The sequence below is a fragment of the Ciconia boyciana genome, chromosome 22 (genome assembly GCF_034638445.1).
Source record: "Ciconia boyciana chromosome 22, ASM3463844v1, whole genome shotgun sequence".
NCBI lineage: Eukaryota > Metazoa > Chordata > Aves > Ciconiiformes > Ciconiidae > Ciconia > Ciconia boyciana.
The window spans coordinates 1,373,309-1,400,490 of record NC_132955.1 but is presented as its reverse complement, the minus strand read 5'-3'; the positions used below and the strand labels follow the sequence as shown (position 1 = coordinate 1,400,490).

At 65.1% G+C, this 27,182-nt stretch overlaps 2 protein-coding genes across 5 annotated transcripts; both read left to right on the top strand.

Annotated features, from left to right (window-relative positions):
• Nucleotides 1-399: 399 nt before the first annotated feature.
• On the top strand, nucleotides 400-18,824 carry WIPF2 (WAS/WASL interacting protein family member 2). Of its 4 annotated transcripts, XM_072885847.1 has the most exons (9): nucleotides 565-654; nucleotides 8,841-9,140; nucleotides 12,365-12,489; nucleotides 13,048-13,180; nucleotides 13,341-13,460; nucleotides 13,960-14,619; nucleotides 16,029-16,238; nucleotides 16,381-16,482; nucleotides 17,429-18,824. In XM_072885847.1, exons 3-9 carry the CDS (start codon nucleotides 12,427-12,429, stop codon nucleotides 17,467-17,469), a joined length of 1,329 nt encoding a protein of 442 aa, XP_072741948.1. In that variant the 5' UTR covers nucleotides 565-654; nucleotides 8,841-9,140; nucleotides 12,365-12,426; the 3' UTR covers nucleotides 17,470-18,824. The 4 variants fall into 4 exon arrangements, with proteins under 4 accessions (XP_072741945.1, XP_072741946.1, XP_072741948.1 ...); XM_072885845.1 differs by lacking the exon at nucleotides 8,841-9,140 and having other exon boundaries at nucleotides 529-654; XM_072885846.1 differs by lacking the exons at nucleotides 565-654; nucleotides 8,841-9,140 and adding an exon at nucleotides 11,098-11,567.
• Nucleotides 18,825-19,395: 571 nt separating this feature from the next.
• On the top strand, nucleotides 19,396-23,052 carry CDC6 (cell division cycle 6). Its single transcript, XM_072885684.1, has 12 exons — nucleotides 19,396-19,479; nucleotides 19,733-19,981; nucleotides 20,260-20,478; nucleotides 20,557-20,756; nucleotides 20,945-21,108; nucleotides 21,264-21,370; nucleotides 21,521-21,660; nucleotides 21,746-21,846; nucleotides 21,997-22,061; nucleotides 22,234-22,433; nucleotides 22,544-22,684; nucleotides 22,754-23,052. Exons 2-12 carry the CDS (start codon nucleotides 19,744-19,746, stop codon nucleotides 22,841-22,843), a joined length of 1,665 nt encoding a protein of 554 aa, XP_072741785.1. The 5' UTR covers nucleotides 19,396-19,479; nucleotides 19,733-19,743; the 3' UTR covers nucleotides 22,844-23,052.
• Nucleotides 23,053-27,182: the final 4,130 nt, after the last annotated feature.

Genomic DNA, 27,182 nt, shown 5'->3' with positions numbered 1-27,182 from the left:
CGGAGCCCCAATAAAAAGCTGTCCCGGCGCCCGTCTGCTGATGTCATGCTGGGGAGTGAGGTCATCGCCGTGCTGCTGGGGAGGTCGTGCGGGGGGCGGGGGGTCACGGGCGCTGCCCCTCCCGTTACCGAGCGGGGGGGGGGCCTCAACCTTCTCAAGGTGGCGGCAGCACGGAGCCGCTCGGCGTGACCTTCCCAATATGGTAGCCGCGAGTGTTCCGTCCGGCCTTCCCAACATGGCGGGTGGGCGGAGCTGGCGGCAGTAGCCGTAGCCGGGCTCGGCCGCGGCACCTCCGGCCCCCAGTGGCGGCTCGGCCCGCAGCGGAGAATCGCTCCCCGGCGGCGCCGCGCTCCTCTCGCTCCTCTGGACGCCCGCGGAGCCAGGCGCTCCCGCCGCGGGGGTGACCTTCCCAAGATGGCAGCCCCAGAGCCCTGCGCAGCTCCTCGCCCGCAGTGCCCTTCCCGCCATGGCCGCCCGACCGCCCCAGCATGGCGCTGCGGCCTTGCCGCCCCGCTGTGCCCCGCCCACATCCGGTCCAGGCGGCGCAGGCGCAGGAGGGGCGACGACCGCCATTTTGTTTGGCGGCGGCTGGAGGCCGGACGGCGCCGCGGGGCCGCGTTTCCGGGTGCGGCGGGAGGAGGCCGCGGGCGGCGGGTGAGCGCGGGGACACCGGGCCGGGGGTCGACGGGGCCTGTGAGGCCTGTGGGGGCCGGGGCTGGGGGCCGCGGGGCTCTGCGTGGAGTGCGGTGGCTCGGGGTGGGCGTGTGGGGTGCGGAGGGGCTGCGCGGGGCCTGTGAGGAGCCCGGGGCCGGCTGTAGGGTGCCCGGGGCCGGCGGGCTGCGGCGGGGCGAGGGGGCTGGTGGTGTGCTGGGGTCTGTGTGGGGCCTGTTTTGGGGAGGGGGACGCGCTCTGGGTTCTTTCGGGGTGCGGGAAGACTGGGGTGGCTGTGGGCGCTTTGGGGCCGGCGGTGGGTCCGCAGGGGCGCGGCGGGACGGGGGTGGCTGTGAGTGCGCTGGGCTCTGCGTGGGGCGCGGCGGGGTCTGCAGGGACGGTGGCAGCGGGACGCAGGGAGGTTGTGGGGGAGTTTCCCAGGGGAGGGACCGGTGCAGCTGGGAACGTCTGTGCTGGAGAGGTGTTGGCAGAGGGCACCGGTGGCGGCGGGGGGGCTCTGCGGGGATCCCGGCGAGAGCTTCTCCCCCCTCTGCTTCTCCCCGTGTCACGGGAAGGTGCCCGTCACGTTCTTCCCTTCGCCCCCCTCCAGCGGTGCTTCCTGGGGGAGCAGGGAGGGCTCCGTGTCCGTGCGTGGGCAGGTGCCGTGGGAGGTGTGGGTGACTGGTTGTGCTGTCCTGGGGGAGGACGATACTCTCAGGGTGAGGCCAGGCCCAGGGTCCCCAAGCAGCGTTGCAGTCCGGTCGCTCCTCTGGGCCCAGAGCTGGCAAACTGTGGCCTGAGTGGCCTTTGCCTACAAAAACCCGAGCATGGGGCAGCATATGGCCGGGCAGCAAAGTGCTGTGAGTGCCACGGTGGAGGCTGAGCTCTCCCTTCTGCTCTGGGTAAACACCACCACGGCTGCGTGCTCCCCGTCCGCCGGCCCTCCCCACCCACGTAGCCGTACAGCAGCGCCTGCCCCTGCCAGACGCTGCCCAGGCAGCGCCCCGGCCTTGAGGACCGAATTCCTGCTGTGGGTTTATGCTCCGGACCCCTCCAGAGTCCTGGTTGTAAGCAAGCGAAATAAGTAGCTGATTGTTTTCCATGTGTCCTTTGGGACAGGGGCAGAGCGGCAGCACCGTGGCATGAGCGGCCGCAGCCTTTCCCCCCACGAAGACTCAGCAGAATTGATGCGGCTCGTCCCTGCCCTTGAGCGCGCGGTTGGCCCCGGCGAGCGACTCTCGCCCACCCCAGCTCTCTGTTCGCAGGGTTCCCCATGCACCTCGATGTCCTCAGCCGCGACACGGGAGGGGATGCAGATGGGTTCAGGCTGCGGGTTACGTGTGCCGCACGGGGACGAGCCCAGCGGGTGGGCTGCGCCCGTGAGCCTGGGCACTGAGCTGTCCCTCCTCAGGGCTCTGCTCCCATCGAGGTGTTGCTTGTTTTGGTATTTGCTCTGTCACGGAGAAGCTGGGGGAGGCAGTGGCCAGGGTGGGTTCCGGGCAATGCAGGCCAGAGCCCCAGCGAGCCCAGCGCTGCTCAGTGTGCTCTCAAACAGCTTATTCTCCAAGCACTGCTCAGAGCCACTTATTTTTTGAGGGTTTATCTCGAGTCCCCGTTGCTGTTAACCATGGCCCTGCTCCAGCTACCCCCCTGCAGTGAGCGGGGTGGGGGCCCAGGCTGTGTCCCCCCCATCTGCTTGAACTTGGGCAGCGTTTCTGGGGGCCCGTGGAGTGGGATGCAGAGGGAGGAGATGCCGGCTGCCTCCTGACCCTCAGCTGACGGGTGGATGTGGGGTGCTGAACACCTCGTGACTGCCCTGCTCTGGGTTTCCCAATCCTGCTGTCCAGGCGAAACGTGGGCTGGAGGCCGCTGCCTCCCCCCACCCCGGCTGGTGGGAAGGCGGCAGCGAGGAGCCAAGGCGGCAGCGAGGAGCCGGTGCGGCAGCGTCCTCGAGCCACGTGGAGGCAGAGGTTTTGCATGAAAGTCATTTCAGTGAACCGCAGCCTGTGCGCTGGGCTGAGCAGGAGCCCTTGGAGAGGTGCCGCCATCCCAAATTGGCCCCGTTTTACCTTTGGCAGACTTGGCTGCAGACGGGTGTCCGCCCGGGTTGCTCTGGCCTGGCCTGATCTCTGGTGTGGAGTGTCACTACCCCGCTGATGGCTGGCAGAGAGGATTTAATCTGACCTGACTCCTGTCCCCGCTGCCAAAGGAGTCGGCTCTGTTTGCAGATGAAGTGTGAATCCGCCCGGCTCCGTCTTGGACGTGCTCTTCGGGGCAAAGCTACCTGGCGAGCACATCCTCTGCTTTTCACAGCTCAGCTGCCTGCCTTCATTCCTGCCTGTCTCAGCTTACCGAGTGTGTCGTGTCCCCAAGGTGTTTCGGCACCACTGCTTCAGCCGAGCCCCCCCGGCAGATGTCCCCTCTTCGCGCCTCGTGTGACAGCGGCCACACTCCCCGCCGATGGGTGCTGCCAGGCGGCGGCACGGCAGCTCTCCCGCTCGCAGCCGCGCTGTGTTGCTGGAATGCAAAGGCAGAGCCTGTTTTCCCATGGCTGCTCCGGGGCCGGGAGCACAGACCTCTCTTTGTGCCGTGGGAGGTGAGGGAGGGCTTGGCTTCGTCCCACCCGAACAAACGGGAGCTGTTGGCCGTGGCGTGCCAAGCCGGTGCCATCTAGAGCATGTGTTGTACCCGGCACTGAGACATGAGCATGGCACAGAGGGGAGTGCGGCTGACTGGTGCCACCATTACCACCGCTGCCCACCCCTCTGCCTCCCTTCCCAGTGAAATGGGTCTGTTTGAGTGAGTATTTGCCGCTAAAAGTATTAGGTCCGCAGTTCCGCAGCGTGGCAGGCCGGCTGGTGCCGCAGACGTGCGAGGCTGCAAAGCTTTCGGCTGCTGTGGCTGCAGGGTATTAGATCCTGACATGAAAGTCACCGTGCAGAGTGCCACTCTGCTGCTGTTGGATTTTCTGCTCTTGCTGAACGCGTTACCTCCGAGGTGAGGCATGCCGGCCCCCCCTCTCCACCAGAGCCAAGGTGACGGGGCATGTTCCAGGTCAGGGCTCGCTTCCCACTTTGCTTTGCTTTAAAGTGCTGTTGTCGAGGCGCTCTGGTCCTTGTCTGACCTACTTACTTACATCTGGCTGCTTGGAAGGAAGGCAGATTTGCTCTGCCAAAGAAGTAGCTTTCTGCTGGGAAGCAAAGGTGGGAGGAGGGAGCGGGGGAAAATGCCCTCCTAACGAGGGGCTGAGCGTGTTAGGTTTCTCTAACTGGCTGCTTTGCCAGGGCAGCTCTGGAACGAGTGCAGCTCCCAGGTCTTGCTCCTCGCTCTGATGTTACGAGGTTGGTTCAAAAATTAAACTGTCTTTTCCAGAGCTGAGCCGGCTTCTTCGTCACCGGCCTCAGGGGGGCTGTGGTAGTGGGAGCCGAAACCTGCTGCGGGGTCTCTTGCAGCACAGAGGCTGTGGAGCTCCATGCCCTGGCCTGGTGCTGGGGCTCAGATGTCTCTCTGCTTCCTTTGGCCCATCCCCGTTCCCCTTCCTTCCTCTGGTGTCTCCCACATGCAATACCATAACCATAGAAATTCCTGCTGCTCGGCAGGACTGGCTGCACCAGCCGGAGCCAGGGCAGCCCTGGGCGCAGTCTCTCCCTCTGGCAGCCCCGGGGGAGGAGGCAGCTCCGGAGGGATGCTCACGGGGAAAGGGGAGAAGCTGCAGAGCGGGTGCAGAGGTTTGCAGGGAGCTCCGCTTTCCCCTTTCCAGCGGGAGCAGCTGAGGTGAGTTGCAAATGCTGCTCGGCAGAGCTCGCTCACAGCGTTGGCCCCCGGGCAGTCTGAGCCATGGGGAGATGTGGGTGTCGTGCCAGGCCCTGCGCCCCGGGATGCTGCGTGCTGGGATTTGGTGCTGCTGCACTTGAGTGTCCTTGTCAGGTCTGACCTGCTGCCGTGGTGCTCCTGCAGCATTGCATGTTGCGCTTGCTTGGGCCCAGGACCTGTCTCTGCTTTTGCCGAAGCAGCCGGGCACCTTCCCTGTGCGGCCAGCAGTGTTTCCTCCTGGAGGTGTGGGGCTTAAATCTTCCCTCGCCTGGGCTGGAGTCTGGGTTGGTGACCTCAAGGTGCTCGTGACTTTGCATGGGAGCGACAGGGTTGCATCTGCAAGGACCGTCCGACCCCATCGCTGAGTCTCTCCATCTGTCACACCCTGTTACTAGACCATGCCTCAAAGCAAGCCCTCCTCTCCCTCTGCGCCGACTGTAAATTTGCAGTGTGTTCTTGGCACCTTCCGACCTGAAAAGCAGCCGAGTGTGGATCTGACTGTGCGGAGAACTCGCTCTGACGGGGCTTGGCTTGGTTTTCCCTTGGCATTGACACAGGCACTTCCTTCGCACTCTTACACCTCCTGCAGCTGCGGCTGTCGCAGCGAAGGCCGGTGGGGCCGGGCCCTCGCCACCTTCGGCCTCCTGCCCCAGCAAGGGCTCTGCTTGCCGTAAGCTGTCCTATCGATCCCATGACATGGATCAGCCCTGTTTGTAAGGTTTCTGTAGCTTTAGGATCTTGCACAAACATCAAGCGTGTATGTGTGCCCCAAAATAACACTTAAGTGCTGGGTATTCTATGGTAGCTTGTAAATTTTCTCCTAATGACTCTGAGTGCAAACCTGGTTAGAGGAGAGATGCGTTTCTTTTTTAGAAGCAGTCAGCGATGGTTTTCCAAGTGGCTGCTTCCTTTCTGCGAGGCCGTTGTGGCTTTGGGGTGGTTCGGGGTGACTTTATTCTGCGGCAGGGACTGTGCCCTTCCAGCAGGCACCTCCTGACAGCGCCCAGTGACTTGCACTCTGCCTCGGTTACTTGTCCTGTGTATTCTGGATTGCGAATTGGCGCATCTCTGCTTGGCCTTTGCCTAGGAAAACCCTGAGAATACTTGGCCGAGTTTCATGGAACAGCAGGAGACCTCGCGCTCCAGCCCAGCTCTACTCGTCTCCTTCAGGGCTGCTTCCCGCAGCCGGGCTCAGAGCAGCTCTTGCAAAAGAGTCGGTACGGGAGGCTGGCGAGCAGGCAGAGCCCCAGCGCCTCTGGCCTGCAGCAGAGGGGTGGCAAAAGGGACCAGAGCTGGAGGTCTCTGTCGTCAGCCTCCCCAAAAGCCCCATCAGCAGAGGAAGAGGGAAGGAGCGTCACGGATGCCTGGCAGGAGGTGGGAGAGACCCCAGCGGGGGGCATGGGGGGCTGTCTGTCCTGGAGGCTCCCGGCCAGGGCAGGGGAATCCAACCCAGCGCTGGGCACTGCCTTGCTGGGTGAAGGTGCTGAAGGGCTGCAGGCGGAGCGGGAGGGATGCCGCCGCAGGGGCACTGCGGGGTCTCTGGCGTTTTTAAGCACTCTGCTTAAACGCAGGCGGAGGCTGGTACAGGGGTTTAAGCTGGAGCCAGTCCTGCAGTATTTTACAGGCACAGTTATTCTCCATCCAGGCTCCTGAGAAGAGCGGACCTCCAGGCAGTGTGTGTGTGTGTAGCTCATGGGTTTTCAACAGAATTTTTTTTTTTTTTCCACGGTTGTAACCGAACTCTCTGGGTGGGGGCCGGGGGACTGGGCAGACCACTGGCTTTTTTCCTAAAACACCGGCAACAGCCCGTTTGGCCTCGTGGCACAGTGATCTCTTGCAGAGACGCTGCCTGTTGGGCCCACGCACCAGGGCAGGGCTGCTGCTCCCGAAGGGCAGAGGGGGAAGACCCAGAAATGTCAGACCTTCAGCACCGGCCTGGCATCGCTTCTGCCGAGAGGGTGGGTCGGCTTATTGCCAACCGCTCGGATATTGGGGTGAGTCTGGGAGAAAAGCTTGATGCAGGGGTTTGATTTGAAAGCGTGGCCTTCAGCGAGGGCCCCCTCCAATTAATGTGCTTTTTTTGGCAGAGAGTTTCACCTGGGCATTTTGCTGTCCCTGCCTCGTGACTCAGACCTGCGTCGGCAGACGCTGCGGCAGCTGACGGTGTCAACTCAGGGTGGCAGGCTGGAGCTGGAGACTGGTTGCCTGCTCCCGTGTAAGGCCGCCGGTGCCATAAGCTCTGCGCTGTGGAGTGTCTGGTGCTGTTTTACAAATAACTTTGCGCGCCGTCGGTTTTGAGTGACGGTCGGAAGAGCTGCGGGTTCGTTCGGTGTTCCTTGCTCTTTGATTGTAGCACCTCAGCTGCAGCCTGGTGGAGACCAAAGATTGACGCTGCGCTGGGTCCGCTGTGCAGAGAGCCTTAGACGCGGCTCGTTAGTGCCTGCCTCTAAACGAGCTCTGCATGACTGGGCCCCGGCACTACTGGGGGGCTTTAAAAGGCTCTTGGAGGTGGCTGGAGCCCTTCTCTGCTCCGCGTCCTGCTCGGAGCAGCCTGGGGCCACCAATATTTTCCTTGCTCCCCTTGTGCCTCAAGGAGCTCCCGGCTCTGTCGGCTCCAGCGTGCAGGCTTCATTTGCTCTAAATGCACAGACGGTGTTGGAGCCCGTGGTGAAGGGGACGGTGCATTGTTGGCAGTTGATAAAAAGGCATTTTAATCTGACCTCTAGACTAACACCACCAGGCTCGGGAACCGCTTTGCATTCAGCGGTGTATTGTTCTCTGCGAGGCGTGGGCCATGCAGCACGTTATTCCCAGCCGTGGGTCACCGTTGAAGCAGTCGGGAAGTCCCTGTGTCTCCCTCTGTTTCCTCCCGCTGGAACAATCGGAGATGTCCGTCGGAGAGAGCGGTGGTTCAGAGCGGTTCCTGCCCGGTCCCCTCGTGTGCCACCTCTCCCTCCCCGCCTTCCTTTCCCTTCTCGCCTGGCACATGGGACGGGGAGAGGCAGGGAAGTCTGCGGGCCCTCCTGGGACGGGCTTTTCCTGCTCTTCGCTTTGCTGCAGCCCCTAATGTCAGGACATGATTCCTCGCTACTGATTAAAGGTTTCCTCCGCCAAGTGAACCGAGCTGAGCTCGGTGGAAAGCTGCTAAAGGACGGCCTGACTCTGGGGTCCTGTGGTCAGGGATGGGGAAGCTGTGGCTCCACCGAGGGCTGTGGAATTCAGCCCCGAGGCGTTAGAAACTTTTGTGTTCAGGGTTTTGTTAAAAATGCATTGTCAGTGACCGTGGGTTGTTAATAATTCACAGTGAACGTCTGAGTCCCGCGGGGCTGGAGTGTGTCTGTCTGTCTGCACGCAGAGATGCACCGGCTCTTTGAGACGCTCCAAATCGAGATGGCAGCTCACTCTCTTAAAGCATGCTGATACGATTTTAAAAGCCTGAATGACCTTAAATCCTGCGATGGCTGCCTTTCAGGATAAATTATTTATGTCGCATCTTCAGTGCTGCCGAAGCCCTCGCTCCTCAGGAACGGGCAGAAATGTCAGGCTTTGGAGGACAGGCTCTGAATTTGGAAGGGCTGCGCTCAGGGTAACCGAAGGTTTGGATGGGAAGAGGTGGAAGATAAAGGTGCCCTGCGAGGCGGGGGCGGGAGGGAGGGTGTTTGAGAGGTCCAGCCTTGGAAGTCGTCCCCAAACCGGTGCAGCCGCATTCTGCAGCCGACATCAGAGGGCTGGAAATTCCTCTTGATCTGCAGTTCAAAGCCGCTGCCTCCCTGAGGATGAAGCGCTTCATCTCGGGTTTGCAAATGCAGGCTCGCCGCCGCAGCGAGCGTAGCTGTGAAATACAAATCTGCCACGGCGCCCAAATCCCCCTGAAAAGCGAGGAAACGTGCTTATGGCGTCTGAAGGTCACTGCTGCCTGTCCTGCTAAAAAAGCAAACCCCCCCCACCCCCGAGGGATGAGCAGAATCCAGGGCTGCTTGCTGGAGAAGGCATTTCATTTCCCATCATGGCAAACGGGGACTTGAAAAACGCCTGAAAAACGTGGTGTGTAGTCCTGTCCAGGCCAGATCTAGCTAATTCAGCTGTTTTACAGGAGAGAGGGGGGTTGCCAAGTGTAACATTTTTGGGTTTTAATAGTGTTTTGAACCCAGGGTTGGCAGGGGAGGCCTGATTCGAAATGCTGCAGGACTGCCCCAAAGTAGGTGCTGCGGTGATGGTGGGGTCCGGCCTGGCTGCTGAGCAGCAGCTCTGGAAGAAGCTTTCTGCAGGGTCACCTCGATTTCAGTGAACTCTCCTCCAAAGTGATAGCTTTTCACACGTTGTCTTCCTCTCGGTTTTCTCACAGCTTTCTTGGTTTTTGTTTTTTATTTTAAAAGGAAACCTAAAGCGCAAACCTGCCCCTCCTGGCTTAACCGAAGACGAGCTCTCCTCTGCGCTTTGATCTAGTGGGTGTCTCTCTCGCTGCCCTGATTCAGGTCTTTCAAACCACTTTCCCTGCAAGCACAGTGAGCTGCCGCCGCAGCATATGGAGCTCTCAGAGGCTCAGATCTGGCTTGGTGAAAGAATCCCTGGTAACGAAGAACAAAGGAGAAGAAATGCAGAGAAGTCGGCTGTCTGAGCGGCATTGTTTCAAAGGGCATGGTTTCCGTAAGGCATACGCCAGACATTAAGGGGTGGTAAGCAGTGCTGGGAGAACCCCCCCCTTTTTTTTGTTTCTTGGAGGATTTAGCTTGTGTCTCCCTAATCTTTATCAGCTGTGTCTGTCTTCACGAATATTAAAGATCTAGGCTTTATTTTAAAGACGGACACGGATCACTCCAGCGTTCCCATTCAGAGGTTTCGGCTTTTCTCATGGTATGAAATAATCAGCAGCCACCATTGCCGACTTCTGTGCCTCTTGATTTTGGTTTTTCAATGTGACCTTTGCTGTTAATCCGCAACCTGAACGGGGCCGTGTGCTGAAACGAAATGACCTGTTTTTCGGGAATTCAGCTCCAGTTTATCCTCAAGCTGCTTTAGCTTAAACTCATCTCTCCCCTCCTCTCTCGCTCTTCTAGGTCAGAGCCTTTATCTGAATGCAGGTTTCGGTGCAGCACTAGTTTTAAGGGCATGTTAGATACGGGGAGATAATGACTCACGGTCGTCTTTGTAGAAATACCCCTCTTCTCCCCGGCTGTGCTTACAGGAGGTAATGTTGCTGTGGGATTGTCCATAGCCGCTCCGCCTGATGCAGGGCCTACGTGGGGGGCAGCAGGGCAAACGGGGGTACCCGAACAGCATGCTTCCCTTGCAGACATGGCACTGACTTGTATTCTGACAGCCGACAAACCCCCATCCATCCATCCATCTGCGTACGGTGAGGCAGCGTGTCCCTGTCTTGGGAGTATCTGAAGGGGCTCCTGTGACCCCAAGTGCTGTCAAGGTGCAGAGCTGGGTGGGAAACGTCACCCCGTGAGTAACCAGCTGGAGAAGGAGCGTAACAGGGAGGTGATGTGGGTGTTTCTGTTCCTGTGGGTCGGGAGCGGAGGTGACGGCCTGCAGCACTGGCACCGCTCCTGTGCTGGCTCAGGCCTGTGACACATGAGAGCGAGTCAGGAGTCTCATTACCTGGCATGTTTCTCAGCTGTATCTCTGCTAATTACCTCCAGCTGCCGGTGTTCAAACAAGGCCAGGGCTCTCCTGCCTGTCCCCTCCTGCCGCGATGCTGTCACGCCGTCCCCCTGACATCACACTGTGCCCTGGCAACAGCTTGCGCTGTCCCAGCCCTGTGATCCCGCTGTGGGGTGGGAAGGAGCACAGGGGAAAAGCGCTCCTGTTGCAACATGTCCTGGCAGCACCGGCAGGTCCCAGGCGAGCATGTTATGAGCCATCTCTGATCTTGCTTCGGTGGGAAAGGTGCAGGCTGAATGGGTTTGCCGGGCTTCGTTCCAGTCTGCGGAGCATCCCGGTATGGTGGGACTGGTGGCACAAGGGGCTGAAGGAGAAATCGCCGGACATTGGCTCTTCTGTGTGAGGCTTCCAGCTCAGTCTGGAGCAAAGTAATGCTGCGTGTGTCAGGAGAAGGTGCATTTCCGAGAGGCAGGAGTGAGGTTGCTGCCACGGTGAGGTGGACGAGGACCCACTGAGTGACAGCGGGTTCAAGCTCGGGCCGTTCTCTGGCTCTGCAGAGGTGTGGCAGGTGCCACCAGAGAATGTGAGATCTCGAGTGACTTAGAAAACACCAGAAGACAGAGGGAGGAACATCTTTGCAATGAGGGTGTCTGTAGTTGGGAAGTTTCTCACTCAGTAGAAGAGCTGCTTTTAATTAAAAGGCGAGTTATTTATTTATTTTCCTGAACCGCAGGGAGCTGGTGGTTTGCTTGAGGGCAGGGGAGCCGCTGGCATCACAACGATGCTGCTGGTCCGTTTTTCCTGTTCTCAGACCTCTGCTGTGACAGGGAGTGGTAATGTCTGACATGTGAGGACGGACCTGGTCTTATCCTGGCCTCCATGGGCCGTGGCATTAGTAAATTGTAGTTTATCTGGTCGAAAGTGACTCTCAGAACGGATCTGGATTTTAATACCCGATACAAACCATTTCAAAGGTCGTGGGCACCTGGGTTTCAGTGCCTGGGTCTTAAAGAAACTTTCACTGTCGTGGTGGATATATCTGTGACCTCCCTGGTCGCTTGCCCTGGAGGTCAGGGATCAGAAGTTGGAAGCTTCAGGTGTGAAACTATCCTGTTCAACCTGGTGTTGGCATTGTGGTCCCCTTCAATGGTTAACGAAGAGGTTTTCCTGGGGGAAAGATATCTGTGGCCCAGAGAGGGGCATTTATCCCCTGCCTCTCGGTCTGCCCCGAGCACCCGAAACTCCCGGGGTGGCGAGTGAGGCCTCCAGTCATTGCATTCCTATTCCCTGAGCCGCTGCTGCCGGGACGGCCCTACCTGCGCGCTGCTGTCAGAGGCACGAGCTTGCCAGGGGCCCGTCCTGTGATCTCCCGGTGATTCAGGCTCTTCTTCCTGTTCCCGCTTCCTCCGTGCTCAGTCTCCGGTGCCGACCAGAGCTGCTGGGCTCTGTGGAGCCCCACCGCCGAGCGCTGTGTGGGCTGGGAGCCGTTCTGGGTAAGCCGTGGCGCAGGACGGATTCGCTTTGGGCTTGTAATGAGATGGATTGAAATGTAATCAGATCTGTGTTGGGAAAGCTTGTTTTGCTGCCGGCTCGGACAGCTTCAAGGGAGGCTTTGGAGTTGTGGAAATGGAGCGGGGTGCAGACAGCCTTCAGAGTGTTGGGAGGTTGTCAAAGTAGGATCCGAGTGGTTTGGAAAATCTGCCTTATCCGTCAGGGCTGTTTGGGGACGGGAGCGTCTCTCCTTGTGCGAGCCACAGGACAGCACTGTGCCGCTTCGTCTGCCTTCTGCTCGGTGATCCGTCTGGCAGATTTAACGGCATTCGTGGCTGGAGGGGCCTGCTGGGGACATGTGCCAGGGCTGGCCGCAGTGCCTGCTGACGGGCTGTAGGCTTTGGCCTCCTGTCACGCTTCTGCGTGAGCAGCGGCTGCAGATGAAGGAACTGGATTGATGGCGCAGGATTAGCTTGGCTGGGTTTTCTCTGCTGAGCGAGGTGGTCGCGTGAAAAATGTCCTGGGTTTCAGCTACAGGCTCTGCGCTGGCGTGGGAGCCCTGGTGATTTGGGGCGGCGGGGGGTTGTGCTGGCTCCCACCGCTGGGACCTGCTGCTCCCGGGTGTTGGGAGAACCCGGCAGCCCTTTTGAGCCAGCTGTGAGAGGGCAGCCCCAGCCTCTGCTCTGTGCGGGGAGCTCCAGGTACGGGGCACCAGCATGCTAGCCTGGGGCCATGTTTCTCCGTGGCTGGCTCGCCAGCTTTCCCCTCCAGTCCCTGACTGCTTCCTCCCTTCCCACAGGCATGAGTGACCAGGCTTGCCCCCAGCACTGAGCAGCCGGAGCGACCGGGAGCCAGGCCACGATGCCGATCCCTCCTCCCCCGCCGCCACCGCCTGGCCCCCCGCCGCCTCCCACCTTCAGTCAGGTAGGGGTCTTCTCGCTGCCCGGTGGCCTGGCTGGTTGTAGGGTGGGGAGGTGGCCTGTCTCCACATGGTGCTACTTGCTAGGGGCCCCTGTGTTGTCTCTGGACCTCCTCGAGTCCAGCCTACGAGAGCTTCGGGTGACCCATGGGCTGTGCCTCAGTTTCCCTTGCAGCAGAGTCTGTATGTGAAAGGGGCTGCCTGAGTTTACGGGTTTTTTTTTGTTGGTTTTTTTTTTTTTGCATTAGTGTCTTCTGCTCCACCGTGGCTCGGGGGGGAGAGCAGGGGATCTTGCAGGTGGCTGTAACTGAGCTGTGCCTTGGGTCTAGGTAGGACAGGGTCTCAGGCTTGCCCTGTGGGATGGCAGCGTAACCTCCTGGGGCAGCCCCGTCACTCCATCTGGAAGAGAGCCCCTGGAGAAGGCTGTTTGCTGGCAGGAGGTGGGGGTGCCTCTGGGCTCAGCGGAGGAGAATTGGGAAGGTGGAGTTGGGCTGTGCCTGCTCTGTGCGTCGGGGTATCGGTCTGCACAGGTGAGCTCCTGCTAAGCTGCTTCTTGTCTTCAGGCGAACACAGAGCCACCGAAACTGAGCCGAGAGGAGCAGCGGGGCCGTGGGGCCCTCCTGCAGGACATCTGTAAAGGGACCAAGCTAAAGAAAGTGACACAAATCAACGACCGGAGTGCACCAATCCTAGAGAGTGAGTACCTGCCTGGCCTGTCCTCAGGAGGCACTCAGCCCCATGCTGGGTCCTGCTGTGCCCTTTGGGATGGCTTCTGGGCTCTTACCTGTCTGGTTTCCAGTGGCTCCTCGTTGGAGGAGCTGATAATACCAGGCTTAACCTCTCTGCCTCCTTTCAGAGCCCAAGGGCAGTGGCAGCAGCAGCTACAGCTCCAGCTCAGCTGCGATCCAGCCGAAGGGTGGCCTCTTCCAAGGCGGTGTGCCCAAGCTCAGACCCGTGGGAGGGAAGGACGGCTCAGGTAATGGCCGTCTGACTGTGGTTTGCGTGGGGGTTCCCTGGGGAGGTCCCTGAGCAGGAGGGGGTTGAGGATCTTGCCACGTTGACCTGGAGATTTCAGCTGGTTAGAGGCAGGGACCCCAAATCAACACTCCACGTGTGGCTGCAGGCAAGCTGCCTTCTCTCCGTGCCACAGCGTCCCACGACGCAAACCTCCTCGGAGGGCCTGAGAGTCGTGTGTGTTGTTGAATGTTTCTCTCTGCTATTTTCTGTGGCAACCTGCCTTCCAGCAAGCCAGAGAGTGAATAGCAGTGGTGAGAGAGGAGCCGTGTGTGGCTGAGCGCGGTGCCAGCTCCCTGCCTGTGCCAGACAGCGTTCCCCGTGGTCTGGCCCTCCTCGGCCGAGCGGGCAGGCTGCCCCACGCTCTGCGCAGGCTCGGGGACGATGCGCAGCACGTCGCTCTTGCTGACTCCCGGGCCCGTGCCGTGCCTGGCCAGTCACTCTGCTTTCCTTCACCGCAGACAGCTCCAGTAAGCAAACCCTGCAAGTCCCCGGCTCCAGAGCAGCCGCCCCCAGGCCCCCGGTGCCGGCCAGCAACACCCGACCTCAAGATGATGCTGACAACAGCCGGGCCTCTCCCCCGGAGCTGCCGCGCACGCAGAGGCCCTCCCTGCCGGACCTCTCCCGGCCCAACACCGCCGGCAGCACCGGCATGAAGCACAGCTCGTCCGCCCCGCCACCTCCCCCGCCGGGACGCCGTGCCACCGCACCTCCTGCCCCCCCTCCGGCGCACGGCACCAAGGTCTCTTCCTACAACCGGGAGAAGCCCCTGCCGCCCACCCCGGGACAGCGACTGCCCGTGAGCAGGGACGGACCCCCGGCCCCACCACCCATCAAGCCCCCTCCCTCCCCAGTCAGTATCCGAACGGGGTCGGGGGCTCAGGGCCAGTCTCTCGCCCCCCCGCCGCCCCCTTATCGGCAACCCCCTGGTGTCCCCAACGGCCCTTCCAGCCCCATCAACGAATCCGCCCCGGAGCTGCCGCAGAGACACAACTCCTTGCACAGGAAGACGCCGGGCCCCTTGCGGGGTCTTGCGCCGCCGCCGCCTGTTTCATCCTCCCCGTCTCTTCAGAGCAGTCGCCCCCCTCCGCCGGCCAGAGACCCCCCCAGCCGGGGAGCAGGTAAGAACCATTTGCTCTGCTGGGCCCGGCTCCTTCACGCCTGGGAGCAGCCGTGGTGGGTCAGGCTGTGGCCGCCTGCCCGTGGGGTGTTTGGTGGCTGGTAGGAGATGCCGGGGGAAGAGTCAGCACCGGGGTGCAGCGAGGCTTCCCCTGCACGTGGCAGTTGGTGTAGGGGTTGAGCCAGGGGCAGTAGCTGGCCTGTCACCTTCAATACGTGTCCCTGGTCCTGTCCTCTGTTTATTCAGTTCCTTTCACACCTGATGTTGGCAGCAGGTTGCGGCTGGGCAGCTCCTGCCTGTGAGGATGATGTGTCCTCCTGGGGTGGGAGGTGAGAACATGGTGGAGCCAGAGCCGTGTATGGTGCTCCCCTGAGCTTCCCGAATGTTACCGGGGCGGTGACAAAAAGCTGCGGCAGAGCAGGGAGAAGCCTCTCCCTCGGCGGTGCAGCCGTACACCCTCGCGCAGCCCTCGGGAACCGTCCTGCCCCTCCGGGATGGTTTCGGTGCTGCGTGGTTCAGAGCACAGCTGGCGATGAATGCTCTGACGCCGCTGGTGCAGGGATTGGGGTTTTGGTGTCGGGGACCCTTCGAAGGGGTGGCTTTGTGAAAACCACTCGCTGTTCCCCCTGTGCACACAGAGCCGGGCGCGAGCGTGTCCCTGCTGCCGGGAGTGGCCATGGCTTCGCCCCGGTGCCCCCCCGCCCCGTGCACTGCTGGGCTCTGCGTCCAGACCGCAGCTCCCGCCTGGTCCCCTGCCAAGCCGCTCTGTCCTTCCGGCCTTGCCAGAATCCTTCCTTTGAGTTACAGCTGGGGATCTGCTCTGTTAGGCTGTGTGTAATTAGCCTAATGAGGAGCATGAACTGCCACTGTGTGTCTGTGGGAGGCTGGGCAGGAGCAAGAGGTGGGTCGGAGGGGCCGTGGGTCCTGTCGCTGTCTTGGTGGCAGTGCGGATGTGCCTCCCAGCCCTGGCAGGCAGCATCTTGTCTCCACATGGAGCTGCTGCCCTCAAACCCTCACGTGTGCGGGCTCGTAGCTGCTCCTCAGATCTCCTCTCGTGCAGAGGGTGACCTGGGTCCGGCTGCGGGCTGGGAGCGTGCAGGGGCTGGAGCAGCCCCACTGAGGGTGGGCGGTGAGCTGGGAGGGAGCGGGCTGGCCGGTTCCCTCCGCTGCAGCTGAGGAGGAGGAACGCAGATGTCAGGAATGAGCAGGAAATCTCTGCTGGGCGCGCGTAGGAGCATCCCTGGGCCGGCCACGCTGGCCGCTGGTGCGGTCTGGCTCAGCAGCTGGCCTGGAAAGCTACCTCGGAGGATGTCCTTGGCCCTGCTGCCGGAGGGAGGGTTTGCCCTGGGGATGCCGTGCCTTGGCAGGCTGCGGTGGGCTGTGCCGGTGCTGACCCAGCTCTCCTTGCAGCCCCACCGCCCCCTCCGCCGATGCTGCGAAACGGGGGGCGTGACGCCCCCCCACCTCCACCCCCCTACAGACTGCACGGCTCTGCCGAGCCCCCAGGCCGAGGGAAGCCGCCGCCGCCACCCACGAGGACACCGGCTGGGCCACCGCCGCCGCCACCGCCAGTGCGGAATGGGCACCGGGACTCCATCTCCACCGTCAGAGCGTTCCTGGGTGAGCGGGGCCCTGGGCGAGGGTCTGCACTCGCAGCGGCTGCTGCTCCCCCAGGGCGGGCTGGAGCTGGGGCCCTTTGGTTTTAGCTGCGCTCATCCCGAGCCACCCTCCCTGACCTGCCCGTTTTCCCCCTTCTCTGCAGATGACTTTGAATCCAAATACTCCTTTCATCCTGTCGAAGACTTCCCAGCCCCAGAAGAATATAAATACTTCCAGAGAATCTACCCCAGCAAAACAAACAGAGGTAAGGGAGGAGGAGGAGGCGGCGGTGTCCTGCTGTCCTGCGTGACCTGGCTCCCCTCCTGCGCCCTCGAGGGTGGCAGGAGGTGACGGCAGCGCAGCTGTGGACGTCCGCTGTCCCGTTTGTCCCCGCTCAGGGTGGATTGTGCAGGGGCTGGCGTGAGCCACCCCAGATGATCCACGTCCTTCTCTGTGCAGCAGCATTGCCTTGGGGCCTGCACGCTCTCCCCGGGGTGCCCAGCCCCGAAGGCAGCCTGCTGCGCTTGGGGGAGGTGGGTGAGCCCCGAGGATTTGGGCCGTGCGGGTGTCCCATCCCGCCTGCCCCCTCTTTTGCCTGCTGAACCAGTGCGGAGAAACGCCGCAGGGCTTGTTCCCACCTGCGCTGAGGGCCTTTGGTGCTGGAGTGGCTACAGAAGGACCCCAGCAGCCGGCCCCGTGGCTGAAGCTGGGGGGGGGAGGGTAAAAAGCCCCTTTGCCTCCCGGGACGAGCCCGACCCCGGGGCCCTGAGCAGCGGCACTCGGACCCGGCGCTGCCGGCACAGCACAAAGTGCCCTTGCTGCGCCGCTGCCGCGCGTCAGCCCTGCGGATCCCGGAGGAGACTCCGGGGAGAATGGGATGCTCGTTTATTTTTAGAGCGATGAATGTTTAATGTGGATTTGAAAAGCCCTGAGCTTTCCATGCGTGCTGCAGCGGCTGCTTCGAGTCACAAATCTCAGACTCCAGATCTCTGCGGGGAGTACGGGGAGGGGGGGGCAGCTGGCGCGGGGGTGCGGAGGAGGGAAAGCAGACGTGCCAGATCCCGCTCTGCGGAGCACCGGGGCGGCGATCCGCTGAACCCATGCAGGTGGCTGGGGGAGCAGCCAGTCCAGCGTGTGCCAGCAGCGCGGGGCACGCCGTGCCAGCCGTCTCCGTGCGAGTTCTGGTTTCAACAGGCTTTTTTGTCTTGCAGCTACGCGTGGGGCCCCCCCTCTGCCCCCCATCCCCAGGTGAAAGTGGGCTGCGCAGGCGGATTGTTCCTGAGCAGAGAGACGGACCTCCTTCCCCTTCCTCAGACGGACCCTCCCCACCTCCCTGCCCCCCAGGATCCTGCATGAGAAACTCCCAGCGTCTTTGGCTTTCCGAGCTGCGCCAGGACGAGCAGATACCCCCAGCCCAGCCCTCTCCACCAGCCCACCCTCATCTATGCATCTCCCACGGGACTCGGTGACCTTGCTGGCAAGCCCGGATGGGTCCTTTCCTCCTTGCTCGTCGCAGATCCCGGGTCGGGCCGGGACCGTGTGTCCAGCCGCAGCCTGGGAGCCGGGCACGAGGACTTGGGGCGGACGCCGAGCCGTGTGCGGCCGGCTGTTGGGACCGGAGGTGGCTCGGTGCCCGATTCCTCGGGACCGGGGCAGAGCGAGGGCTTGGAGAGGAGCCGGGGTAGGGCAGGAGATGGACGCGCTGCGTGATCACCGGCTGCGCCGGCGGTGGAGCGAGCGGGGAGCCGGGCCAGGCCAGGCCGGCAGAGCCTCGTTACCCCGGCGCAGCTGATTGCTTTTTTTTGCACAGGAGCCAGTGGAGGAGCGGGGGGGCAAGCGGGACCATCCGGGGAGACCCCGACGGCGCTGGGCCGGGGCTGGCGGCTGCGGGGCGGCTGGGTGGGGGGGAACCCCCACTCCCCGCTCCTGCGGGAGGACGTCCCCCATATCCCCCAAACCGCCGCAGCCAACGGCTTTTCGCACCGCTGGGTTTTGATGGGGCGAGGAGGCGCCTGGCGGCGGCAGCCTGGGTTTTAACGCTAAATTACCAAACTAGAGCATTTTAACGGGAAGACGCTAATTGTCCGTGGAGGAAACCGGGGGGTGCCGTTACCGTGGGGGGGCGGGGGGGTCGTTCGTTCTGTTTCTTACGTGGCAGGGGGGAGCGTGGGGAGGGACCTGGGGCCACGGCCCCCGCGCCGGGGGGGCTCCGGCTGACGTTTTGCCTTACACACTACCCTGTCCGACTGTTGGTACCGGGCTGGTTTCACTGTATTTACTCACAGCACCGGGGTGGGCTGCCCATTAACTGTAGTTACTGATCTATTTTGTACATTGTAAAAAGCTTGTACTATAGGAGGAAGGTGGGCTCGCTGCGGGTGTACTAAACCCTCCCCTCTAACTGTTTTGGGGGTTGTTTTGTTGTGGTTTTGGTTTTTTTGTTTTTTTGTTTTTTTTTTTTTAATGAAGATGGACCCTTTCCCTGTTGAGGCTGGAGCCAGGCAGCGCTCAGGGCGAGGGAGGAGGCTTGGGGTGGGTTTCTCTGGAGGATGACCCCCCCCTCGCCCCAGCGCTCCCGTTTGGTTTAAATAAAGGTAAAAAAAGGTTCTCCCCGAGCGCTGGCTGCCCGTCCCCGGGGGGCGAGGGGCTGTTTTAAGAGGGAACACGAGAAAAACTGAGGAGCTTGAAATTGCATTTAAATAAAAGTAATAAAGATACATGTCTCTTCAAGGGCACTGGCTGGGGGCGTGGCTGGGGATGGGGGTCCCCAGGCCCAAGGGGGGGGGCTCGGTGCCTCCCCAGGGACACCCCTCCTCTTTTGGGGGTGGCTTATGGCCCGGGGGAGGGGGGGGTCCGGCCTGCAGCAAGGCCGGTACAGGGAGGCACTAAGAAGGCAGGGTGGGGGGCGCTGGGAGCACTGGGAAGGCGGGACTGGGAGTACTGGGGGTGCTGGGAGCACTGGGAAGGCGGGACTGGGAGTACTGGGGAGGCGGGATTGGGGGAATGGGAGCACAGCGAGGCCTCAGCCCCTCTCCACAGACTACAACTCCCAGCATGCCTCGCGGGCCGCGCACTACACCTCCGCGCAGGCTTCGAGCGCCGGCGCCTATTGGCTGCTCGGCGGCCGTCCCTTCCTCCGGCCGCGGCGCTTGGCGCGGGATCTTGCGATTGGCGGGCGTCCCAGCCAATGGGGAGGAGGGGGCGGAGCCGGCTCGGCCTGGTGGCGGGAAGTGCGGTGCTGGGGCTGAGTTGGCGCGAGAAGGTGGGTGGCGGCAGGAGGGGGCGCGGGGGGGGATGGAGGGGATGGGGGGACATGGGGGGGCAGGGCAGGGCTGTGCCGGTGCGGGGGTGTCGGGAGCGGAGATTGGGACAGGGCCGTGGGGCAGAGCAGGCCGATGTGGGGTGCGGGGGAGCGGGCGGGGGTTGGGGGATGGCGGGGGAAGGTAGTGGGCGACCGGGAGCTGCGGGGCTGGGGGGGTCTCCCCGCCTGACCGGTGTCCTCCCTCCATTCGCAGGCCCCCCCGCCATGGCCAGCAGCAGCCCGCAGCGCCAGCCCACCATCGGCTTCCCCCGCAGGAGGAGCGCCCGCCGCCCCGCCGCCCCCCCGGCCAAGCGCGGCCCCGACCCCGCCGGCCCCGAGCCCCCCGCCCCGCGGCTCTCGCCCTGCCCCAGGGCCTCGGGCCCCGCCGAGCCCGGCCGGGCGGCCTCTGCCACACGCTCGGCCCAGACCAAAGCGCTGCCCCTGAGCCCCCGCAAGCGCCTGGGTGGGCCCCCCCCGCGCTGCCCCCTCCCCTGGGACCCCCCGGGGAGGATGTGGGGGGGCATCCCGTTCCCAAAAGCGGGGCTGGGACCTCGCCCCGGCGGGGCTGGGGCACGGGGCTGGACCCAGCTCCATCCCGTCCCTCGCACATCTGGTTTGCGGCTTCCCCCCGTTTCGGGAGGAAAAGCTGCTCCCGCGGGGCCTGGGGGGGCTGAAGCGCGAAGCGTCCCCCCAGGGAGAGCGATGCCGGGTTACCGCTCCGCTGACCCATCTCCTCCGCAGGTGACGACAACCTCTGCAACGTCCCCCGCGCCCTGCCCTGCTCCCCAGCCAAGCGCAGCAAGGAGAACCAGGGCCGCCGCTTGCTTTTCGGGGACCCCCCAGCCTCCCCCGAGAAGCCCAGCAGCCCGGGGCCATCCCCGCGTCGTGGGGGGCAGGAGACGCCCCGGAGCTCGGGGCTCGCTGGGCAGCCTGCCCGCACCCAGCTCTTCAGGCAGGAAGGTGAGCACGGTCGGGGAGGGGGACGGGGTCCTGGCGACGCTGCGGCCCCCCCCTGAGCCCTCTCCCTCCCCTCGGCAGGCACCTGGTACCAGCAGGCGAAGCGGGTGCTGCATGCGGCCGTGCCCGACCGCCTCCACGCCAGGGAGAGGGAGATGGGCATCATCCAGCAGTTCCTGCGGGACCACGTCTGCGGGCGCCGGCCCGGCAGCCTTTATGTCTCCGGAGCCCCCGGGACCGGGAAAACGGCCTGTCTGAGCCGTGTCCTGCTTGACTGCAAGGTGCGCCACGGCCGGGGGTCCCAGCAGCGGCTGAGGAGCGGGACGGGCCCCTCTGGGTGGCAGGGGTGCCCATTTTGGGGGTGCTGGTGGAGCAGATTGGCAGGGAAACGGCGGGGGGAGCACAGCCCCGCTGGGTCAGGGGAAGGGGCAGCAGGTCGTGGCCGGTGTAACGCTCCCGTCCCTGGCAGGATGAGCTCGCCGGGAGCAAAACCGTCGTCCTGAACTGCATGTTGCTGAGCAGCCCGCAGGGCATCTTCCCCGCCGTGGCGCAGCAGCTGGGCCTGCCCGCGGCCGCCGGCCGGGAGGGCGTGCGGAGGCTGGAGAAGCAGCTGACGGCCCGGGGGCCCATGGTGTGAGTTCCCTGCCTGGGGGGTGGCGTGGGGTCCCGCCTTGACACCCTGAGCGTGGCCAGCTGGGAGAGGCGGCCCCGGCGGCGGCTCTCCCTGCGAACGGGCCGCGGGGGCGGTGGGCAGAGCCGGGGCTGACCCGGGCTCCCCGTTTCCGTAGCCTGCTGGTGCTGGACGAGCTGGACCAGCTGGAGATCAAGGGGCAGGACGTGCTCTACACCCTCTTCGAGTGGCCTCGTCTGCCCGGCTCCAGGCTCGTCCTCGTGGGTGAGTGCGCGGCAGCGTGGCACTGGCTACCCTCCCTATTTTGGGGGGTTGACGGGGGTTTGCCTTTGCACGCCCCCTCCTGCTCGCACTCTCCCTCCTCGGGGCACAGCCTTCATCCTCCCTCCCCTCCTCACCCCGCTGTGCCCGCAGGGTTGGCCAACGCGCTGGACCTGATGGACCGCAGCCTGGCCAGGCTCGGTGCCCGGCTGGCCGGCAGCCCCCAGCTGCTGCACTTCCCGCCCTACACCAGGGAGCAGCTCACCGCCATCCTGCAGGAGCGGCTGGGGCAGGTGGGGATGCGGGGGGGGGGAGCACTCGGGGGGGGCTCTCTGCCCACGCAGGCGGCAGCACTGACGGCCCGCGGTGCCTCGGCAGGTTGCTGGTGAGCCCGTCCTGGACGCCGCTGCGCTCCAGTTCTGTGCCCGCAAGGTCTCCGCGGTCTCCGGTGACGCTCGCAAGGCCTTGGATGTCTGCAGGTCAGCGCCTGCCCCAAAATCCAGCGGTGCTGGGGCCAGCGCGTGGCCCCTGCAAGTCCCGCACAGCTCCCCTGCGCTGGGGGTGCCCGTGCCAGGGTGCCGGTGCCAGGGCGGCCGCTCTGCCTGGCGCTCAGGGCTGTCTCTCCGCAGGCGTGCCGTGGAGGTGGTGGAGCTGGAGGTGCGGAGCCAGACCCTGCTCAAGCCGCTGCCCGGTGGTGAGTAGCTGCTGCCGGCTGCTGCACCGGAGCCAAAACGCTGTGGGGGGGCACCTCTGGGCCGGCCTCAACGCAGGGTCCGGGGTCCCTTTCTGGGGCACCTACTCTGTGCTGTCACCCGCCCGCCTTTCTCATCACCCTGAGGTCCCCTGCAGCCCTGTCTGTCCCGCAGGTGACTCCCCGGCGTCTCCCGTCCCCAAGCGCGTGGGGCTCCTGCACGTCTCCCGCGTGATCTCGGAGGTGTTTGGGGACCGGCTGGTGGCGGGCAGCCGGGGAGCCCCGGACGCCTTCCCACTGCAGCAGAAGGTGCTGCTCTGCTCCCTGCTGCTGCTCACCCGGTGCCTGCGTGCCCGGGAGGTGACGCTGGGGAAGGTGAGTGTCGGTGGGACCCTCTCGGGGCTGGATTTGGGAAGCGGGCGGGCGTCCCTGGGGTCTCCCTTGAGCGCGATGCCGTGGCGTAACGCCCACCCTGCTTTCCCCAGCTCCACGACAACTACAGCCAGGTCTGCCGGCAGCAGCAGCTCCCTGCCGTCGACCAGGCCGAGTGTCTGTCCCTCGTCACCCTCCTGGAGTCCCGCGGTGTCCTCGAGCTGAAGAGGGCCAAGGAGGCCCGGCTGGCCAAGGTACCCCGGGGTCCGGCAGCGGGGCAGGGTCCGGCAGCGGGGTGCTGAGCGGCTCTCGTCTCTCCCCAGGTCTCCCTGAAGATGGAGGAGGCGGCGGTGGAGCACGCGCTGCAGGACACGGCGCTGGTGGGCAGCATCCTGGCCCAGGGGCTGCGCTAGCCCCCCCGGCGGCCCCCTGCCCGTGGCCCCTCGGCGCGGGCTGGGCGGACGCTGCCCCGGGTGGGATTTCGGTGCGTGCATGGTTTGGCCGGGCCATGGCGGGAGCAGGGAAATGGCTCCCGGAGGCCTCAGCTGTTGTTTGTTGAGCCCTGCCCTGGGGCCTCGGTCTGGGGCAGTTTTATTAATAATATTATTATTATTAATTATTATTATTATTATTATTGTGTGGCTGGAGCCGAGGTGGGAGGCTGGCAGCCGCCCCAGCCCCTTTGCAGCAGCGGCCGTGGGCAGTGGGTGCTCCTGGCCCCGCTCCCAGCCCAGCACGCGTGATCCCGGGGCTCGGGGTTGCTCCTTGCTACGAGCCACGGACACATCTGCTCAGACACACGGACACACGGCTCGTTCGGAGCCTTCTGGGCCCCCCAAGGCCCCGGCGGCAGGCTGGTCGGTCCCGGTGCCAGCCCCGCTCTGGGTCCCGGTGCTGACAGCGGCAGAGGGGGTGCGTGGTGCGCTCGGCTCCAGGCTGTGCCCGGCTGGAGGGTGGGGGGACAGCGGGGCCCCCCTCTATCTCCTGGTATTAATAAAGTCATTCTGGTTCAGCGCTGGCTCCTGCCTCTGCCCCCCCTGTTCCCTCCCTGCCCCAGGGCTGTGGGGGCCCAGCCCTGTCCCCCCCCAGCCCCTCTCCTCCGGGGCTGCAGCCCCCCCAGCTCCTGGCCCTGGCTCCTCCATTTGTGTTAAATAATAGATGCTTTGACCTAATTTTTCAGCTTCCCGGGGTGGGGGGGCCCCAGGCAGGCGGGGGAGCAGGGAGGGGCTGGGGCTGCGTCAGTGCCCCCGTGTCCGGCCATCGCACCCCACCTCCGGCCATCCCGCCCTGTCCCCAGGACCCCCGGCTGCCCCCTCAGCAGCTCCCACCCGGGGATGGGGTGCTGGGTGTGGGGGCAGGGCAGGGTGTCTGGGTCCCCCGTGTGCCTCAGTTTCCCCTGGCCCCATGGTGTGGCCCTGGTGTGTGCCAGCCCTGTCCTGGCCCCGGCCCCATGGCTTGCAGGGTCCCCACGTGGGACGGATGCAAGGACGTGGGGACATCAGCTGTGTCTTTTCCCTGGGCACCCGGTGCCAAAGCGGAGCCTGGCGAGGCCGCCGGATGCCACCGTTGAACCGGGCGTCCCGGCGCAGCCCCTGCTTCCCAACCCCCATTTTGGCACGCTGCGGCACTGCCCGTCCCTGCTGTGCCAGGGGACACCTTGGGGACGGGGCAGGCCCTGGCCACCAGGTCCTTTCCCAGCCGCCATTCGCCATGGGGAGCGGTGGGGAAACCGAGGCAGGGCCGGCGTGGCAGGGCCGGGGGTGGCTGATGGCCCCAGCCGGGCCCCGAGCGCGGTTCAGCCGATGGCTGCCGTGGGGCTATTTATAGCCGGAGCTGCCATGTGTCAGACGTGTGCGGCGGCACGGGGGAGGGCAGCGGGTTCAGGCCAGGCTGCGCCCGCTCTGCTCCACGTCCCTGCCCCCTCGCCGTGCCGGGGGGCTGAGGGGGGACCCCCTCCCCACCCCCTCACCAACACCACGGGGCTGAGCGGGGACCGTGGTCCTGCCGCCCGTCACCAGGCCGCGGGGCCGAGCGGGTACCGGCATCCCCGCACCCGTGGGCAGAGCTGGGCTGCCTGGGGGCCCCCTGCCCCCCCCACGGGCCATGGCGGTCGCATCCTGCCCTGCACCAGCCCCGTGGCCGTGATGCAGCCCCACGGCACGGAGCCGTGGCACGCAGTGACGGTGGCCAGAAGGAAGCAGCTGGCAGCGTCCATGACCGCAGTGACACGGCGGTGACGCAGGCGGGCACCGCGGTGCCCCTGCTTCCCCACATCCCCCTGGCTGCTCCATCCCTGGCCCCCCCCGTGCCCACCGTGGGGCTGGGGGAGGTGGCGGCTGTGCGGGCAGGGCACGGGGGGCACCCCCAAACCTAGGCCAGACCGGCCACGCCGGGCATCCCGCGGCGAGGCTGGAGGGTCCCCGATCCCGGCACTGTCCCCAGGGTGGCCCGGCTGTGCGGGGGGGGACGGGGACAGCGGGGCGGCATGGGGGATGTGGCCCCACGGTGCGGGAACGCGGCTCCCCTCGCTGTGCCAGCCCGCCGGGGTGCCCGCGGCCGCGCCGGCCCTGGCTCCGCTCTCTGCCGCAGTGGATGAAAAATCGATAGTGCAGACGGATTCTGCTGCGCGGGTGCTGGAGCTCCCGCCGGAGCCGTTCATCACCGCTCGGTGAGGGGCTGGCAGCGTCGCGGCGGGAGCACCGCGGCTCGGGGACATCTCTGCTGGCCCAGGGACACCCCAGGACACCCAGGCCCCGCACCGCGGCCGGCAGCCGGGGCGGCAGCAGCACGGGGGGGCCGAGGGGCTGGCGGGGCCCCGTCCCCCCCACTCCGGCACACGTGTGCCCACGTCCTCTCGCTCCCACGCGCACGTGCCGTGCCGTGCCCACGGGGCTGGGCAGTGCCTGCCTGCGCTGCGGGCAGCCCCCGGCGTGCACGTCCGGCCGCGCACCGGCCCGCATGTGCGTGGCGGGGGCCCGGTGTCCCCTCGGCGGTGTCCCCGGTGCCCCGGCTGCCTCCCTGTCCTCCCTTGCACTCTCCTTACATAAGTGGCCACGTGGCGGGCACGGCCCCCTCCCGCCGTGCCGTCACCGCCAGCACCCAGATTCCATCTGACAGCCCCTTTCCGCTCGGCTGCGCTCCTGCCGGGCACCGGGGCCGCGGGTGCGGGGCAGGACCCCACACGACCCCACCACGCCGGCGCTGGGCCCCGCACCGGGTGAGGGCTGTGGAGCCTCGGCGGGACGGGGACACCGGGGACACAGCCCTGCCCCGCCCGCACCTCCCGTCCGCGCCCCGGCACCCTGCTGTCCTGCCCGCTCCGCTGCCCGTGCCCTGACAGACCTCGGCACCCCGACGCCGCGCGACAGGCTGGGGCTGGGCCCTGCAGCCGGGCAGGATCCGGCCAGCAGCGGGTTTGGCCCCACGGGCAGCGCCACGGCAGGGTGGTGCGGGGTCCCCGGTGCTCGACGGCCGCCCCGGTGGGCCACGGAGGGGGTGGTGGGCTGGCCGCCGCGCACATCTGGGAGTGATTTGGCACATTCCTCTGGGCTGAGCACACGCCGGCGGCTGGGCCTCGCCGCAGCCGGCAGACCCGGTGTGCTGGGGAGGGGGCCAGCGGCCGTGCCAGGCCATGGGTGCCCTGGCCTCGCTGCCCGCGCCTGGCCCAGGGTGTCCTGCCTCGATCTGCTGAGCACACAGGGGAAACTGAGGCACGGGAGTGCTGCTCAGAGTGGCCCGGTGGGCACCCGGCCCTCCTGGCTTGGATGCCGCGGGGCCTGACAGGCACCCAGGGGCCTGGGCAGCACTGGGGGGGGGGCAGCAGGACCCCCACGGGCGTGTGCTGAGGCTGCCCAGACTCCTCACACGTGTGTCTTTGCCGGGCAGCTCCTGCCCCGCTGCCCCCCCCAGCCCTTGTGCTGCTTCTGGCCTTCCCCCCGCAGGGGACGGCAGGCCCTGGCTCCCCTCCTGCCTCAGTTTCCCTCCGCAGCCGTGTGCAGGCGAGGAGCAGCGGAGCTGGGTGTCTGCTCGGCCCTGTCCCGGGCTCAGGGTGGCTCGGGGTGGCCCTGGGGGAACCGGCACGGGGGACCGGGCCCTCCCCTGCCCCCTCTGTCCCAGCCCGGGGCCTGGGGCTCCTGCAGGGCCCTGTCCCTGCGCGGGGCTGTGCCAGGGCTGCCCCAGTGCTGCAGTTCTCCTTTTTCTTCCCTTTTTTTCACAGCGAAGTTGCTTTAACCCCTCGCCTGCCCTCAGTGGGCTCCGGGTGGGTGGCTCGGTGCGGTGCGGGGGACACGGGGGTGCCGGGGCCGTCACCGGGACCCCGGGGTGGGGGCAGCTGGCGGGGGCGAGGGTGCTGCGGACACAGCAGCGCGGTTGATAGGAGCCTGTGCCGTGTCCCTGTCCCCGTCCCCGGGGTCGGTGGCCCCGCGGGGGGCAGGCAGGCGGCCAGGGAAGCCCCCCCCCCTCTGGGTGCAGCCACTCTGCAGCCCCAGGGGGCCGTGGGTGACCCCCGGCCCTGCCCCTCTGAGCCTGGGGGGCAGCTGGGGGATCCCCCACCCAGGGAACCCTACCACCCCCACACCCCGCTTGACCCCCCCCCCACCCTGCCGCGGGGTCCTTGGGTGGTCCCAGCTCTGCCCCTCCACCCCCCCGCGGGGGGGAGGGTCACCCCCACACACCCCTCCCCGCATTTCCCCTCATACCCTGGGTGCCCCCTCTGCCATCCCCCACCCCCGCGACTCCCTCCCCCTCTTTAGG

Coding starts and splice junctions, on each gene's coding strand:
- WIPF2 (XM_072885844.1), top strand. CDS start 415: ATGGCAGCCCCAGAGCCCTGCGCAGCTCCTCGCCCGCAGTGCCCTTCC. Junction 655..13,047: donor GAGGAGGCCGCGGGCGGCGG/GTGAGCGCGGGG, acceptor TCTTGTCTTCAG/GCGAACACAGAGCCACCGAA. Junction 14,620..16,028: donor CCCCCCCAGCCGGGGAGCAG/GTAAGAACCATT, acceptor CTCTCCTTGCAG/CCCCACCGCCCCCTCCGCCG.
- CDC6 (XM_072885684.1), top strand. CDS start 19,744: ATGGCCAGCAGCAGCCCGCAGCGCCAGCCCACCATCGGCTTCCCCCGC. Junction 20,479..20,556: donor CCAGCTCTTCAGGCAGGAAG/GTGAGCACGGTC, acceptor TCCCCTCGGCAG/GCACCTGGTACCAGCAGGCG. Junction 22,434..22,543: donor GGGAGGTGACGCTGGGGAAG/GTGAGTGTCGGT, acceptor TGCTTTCCCCAG/CTCCACGACAACTACAGCCA.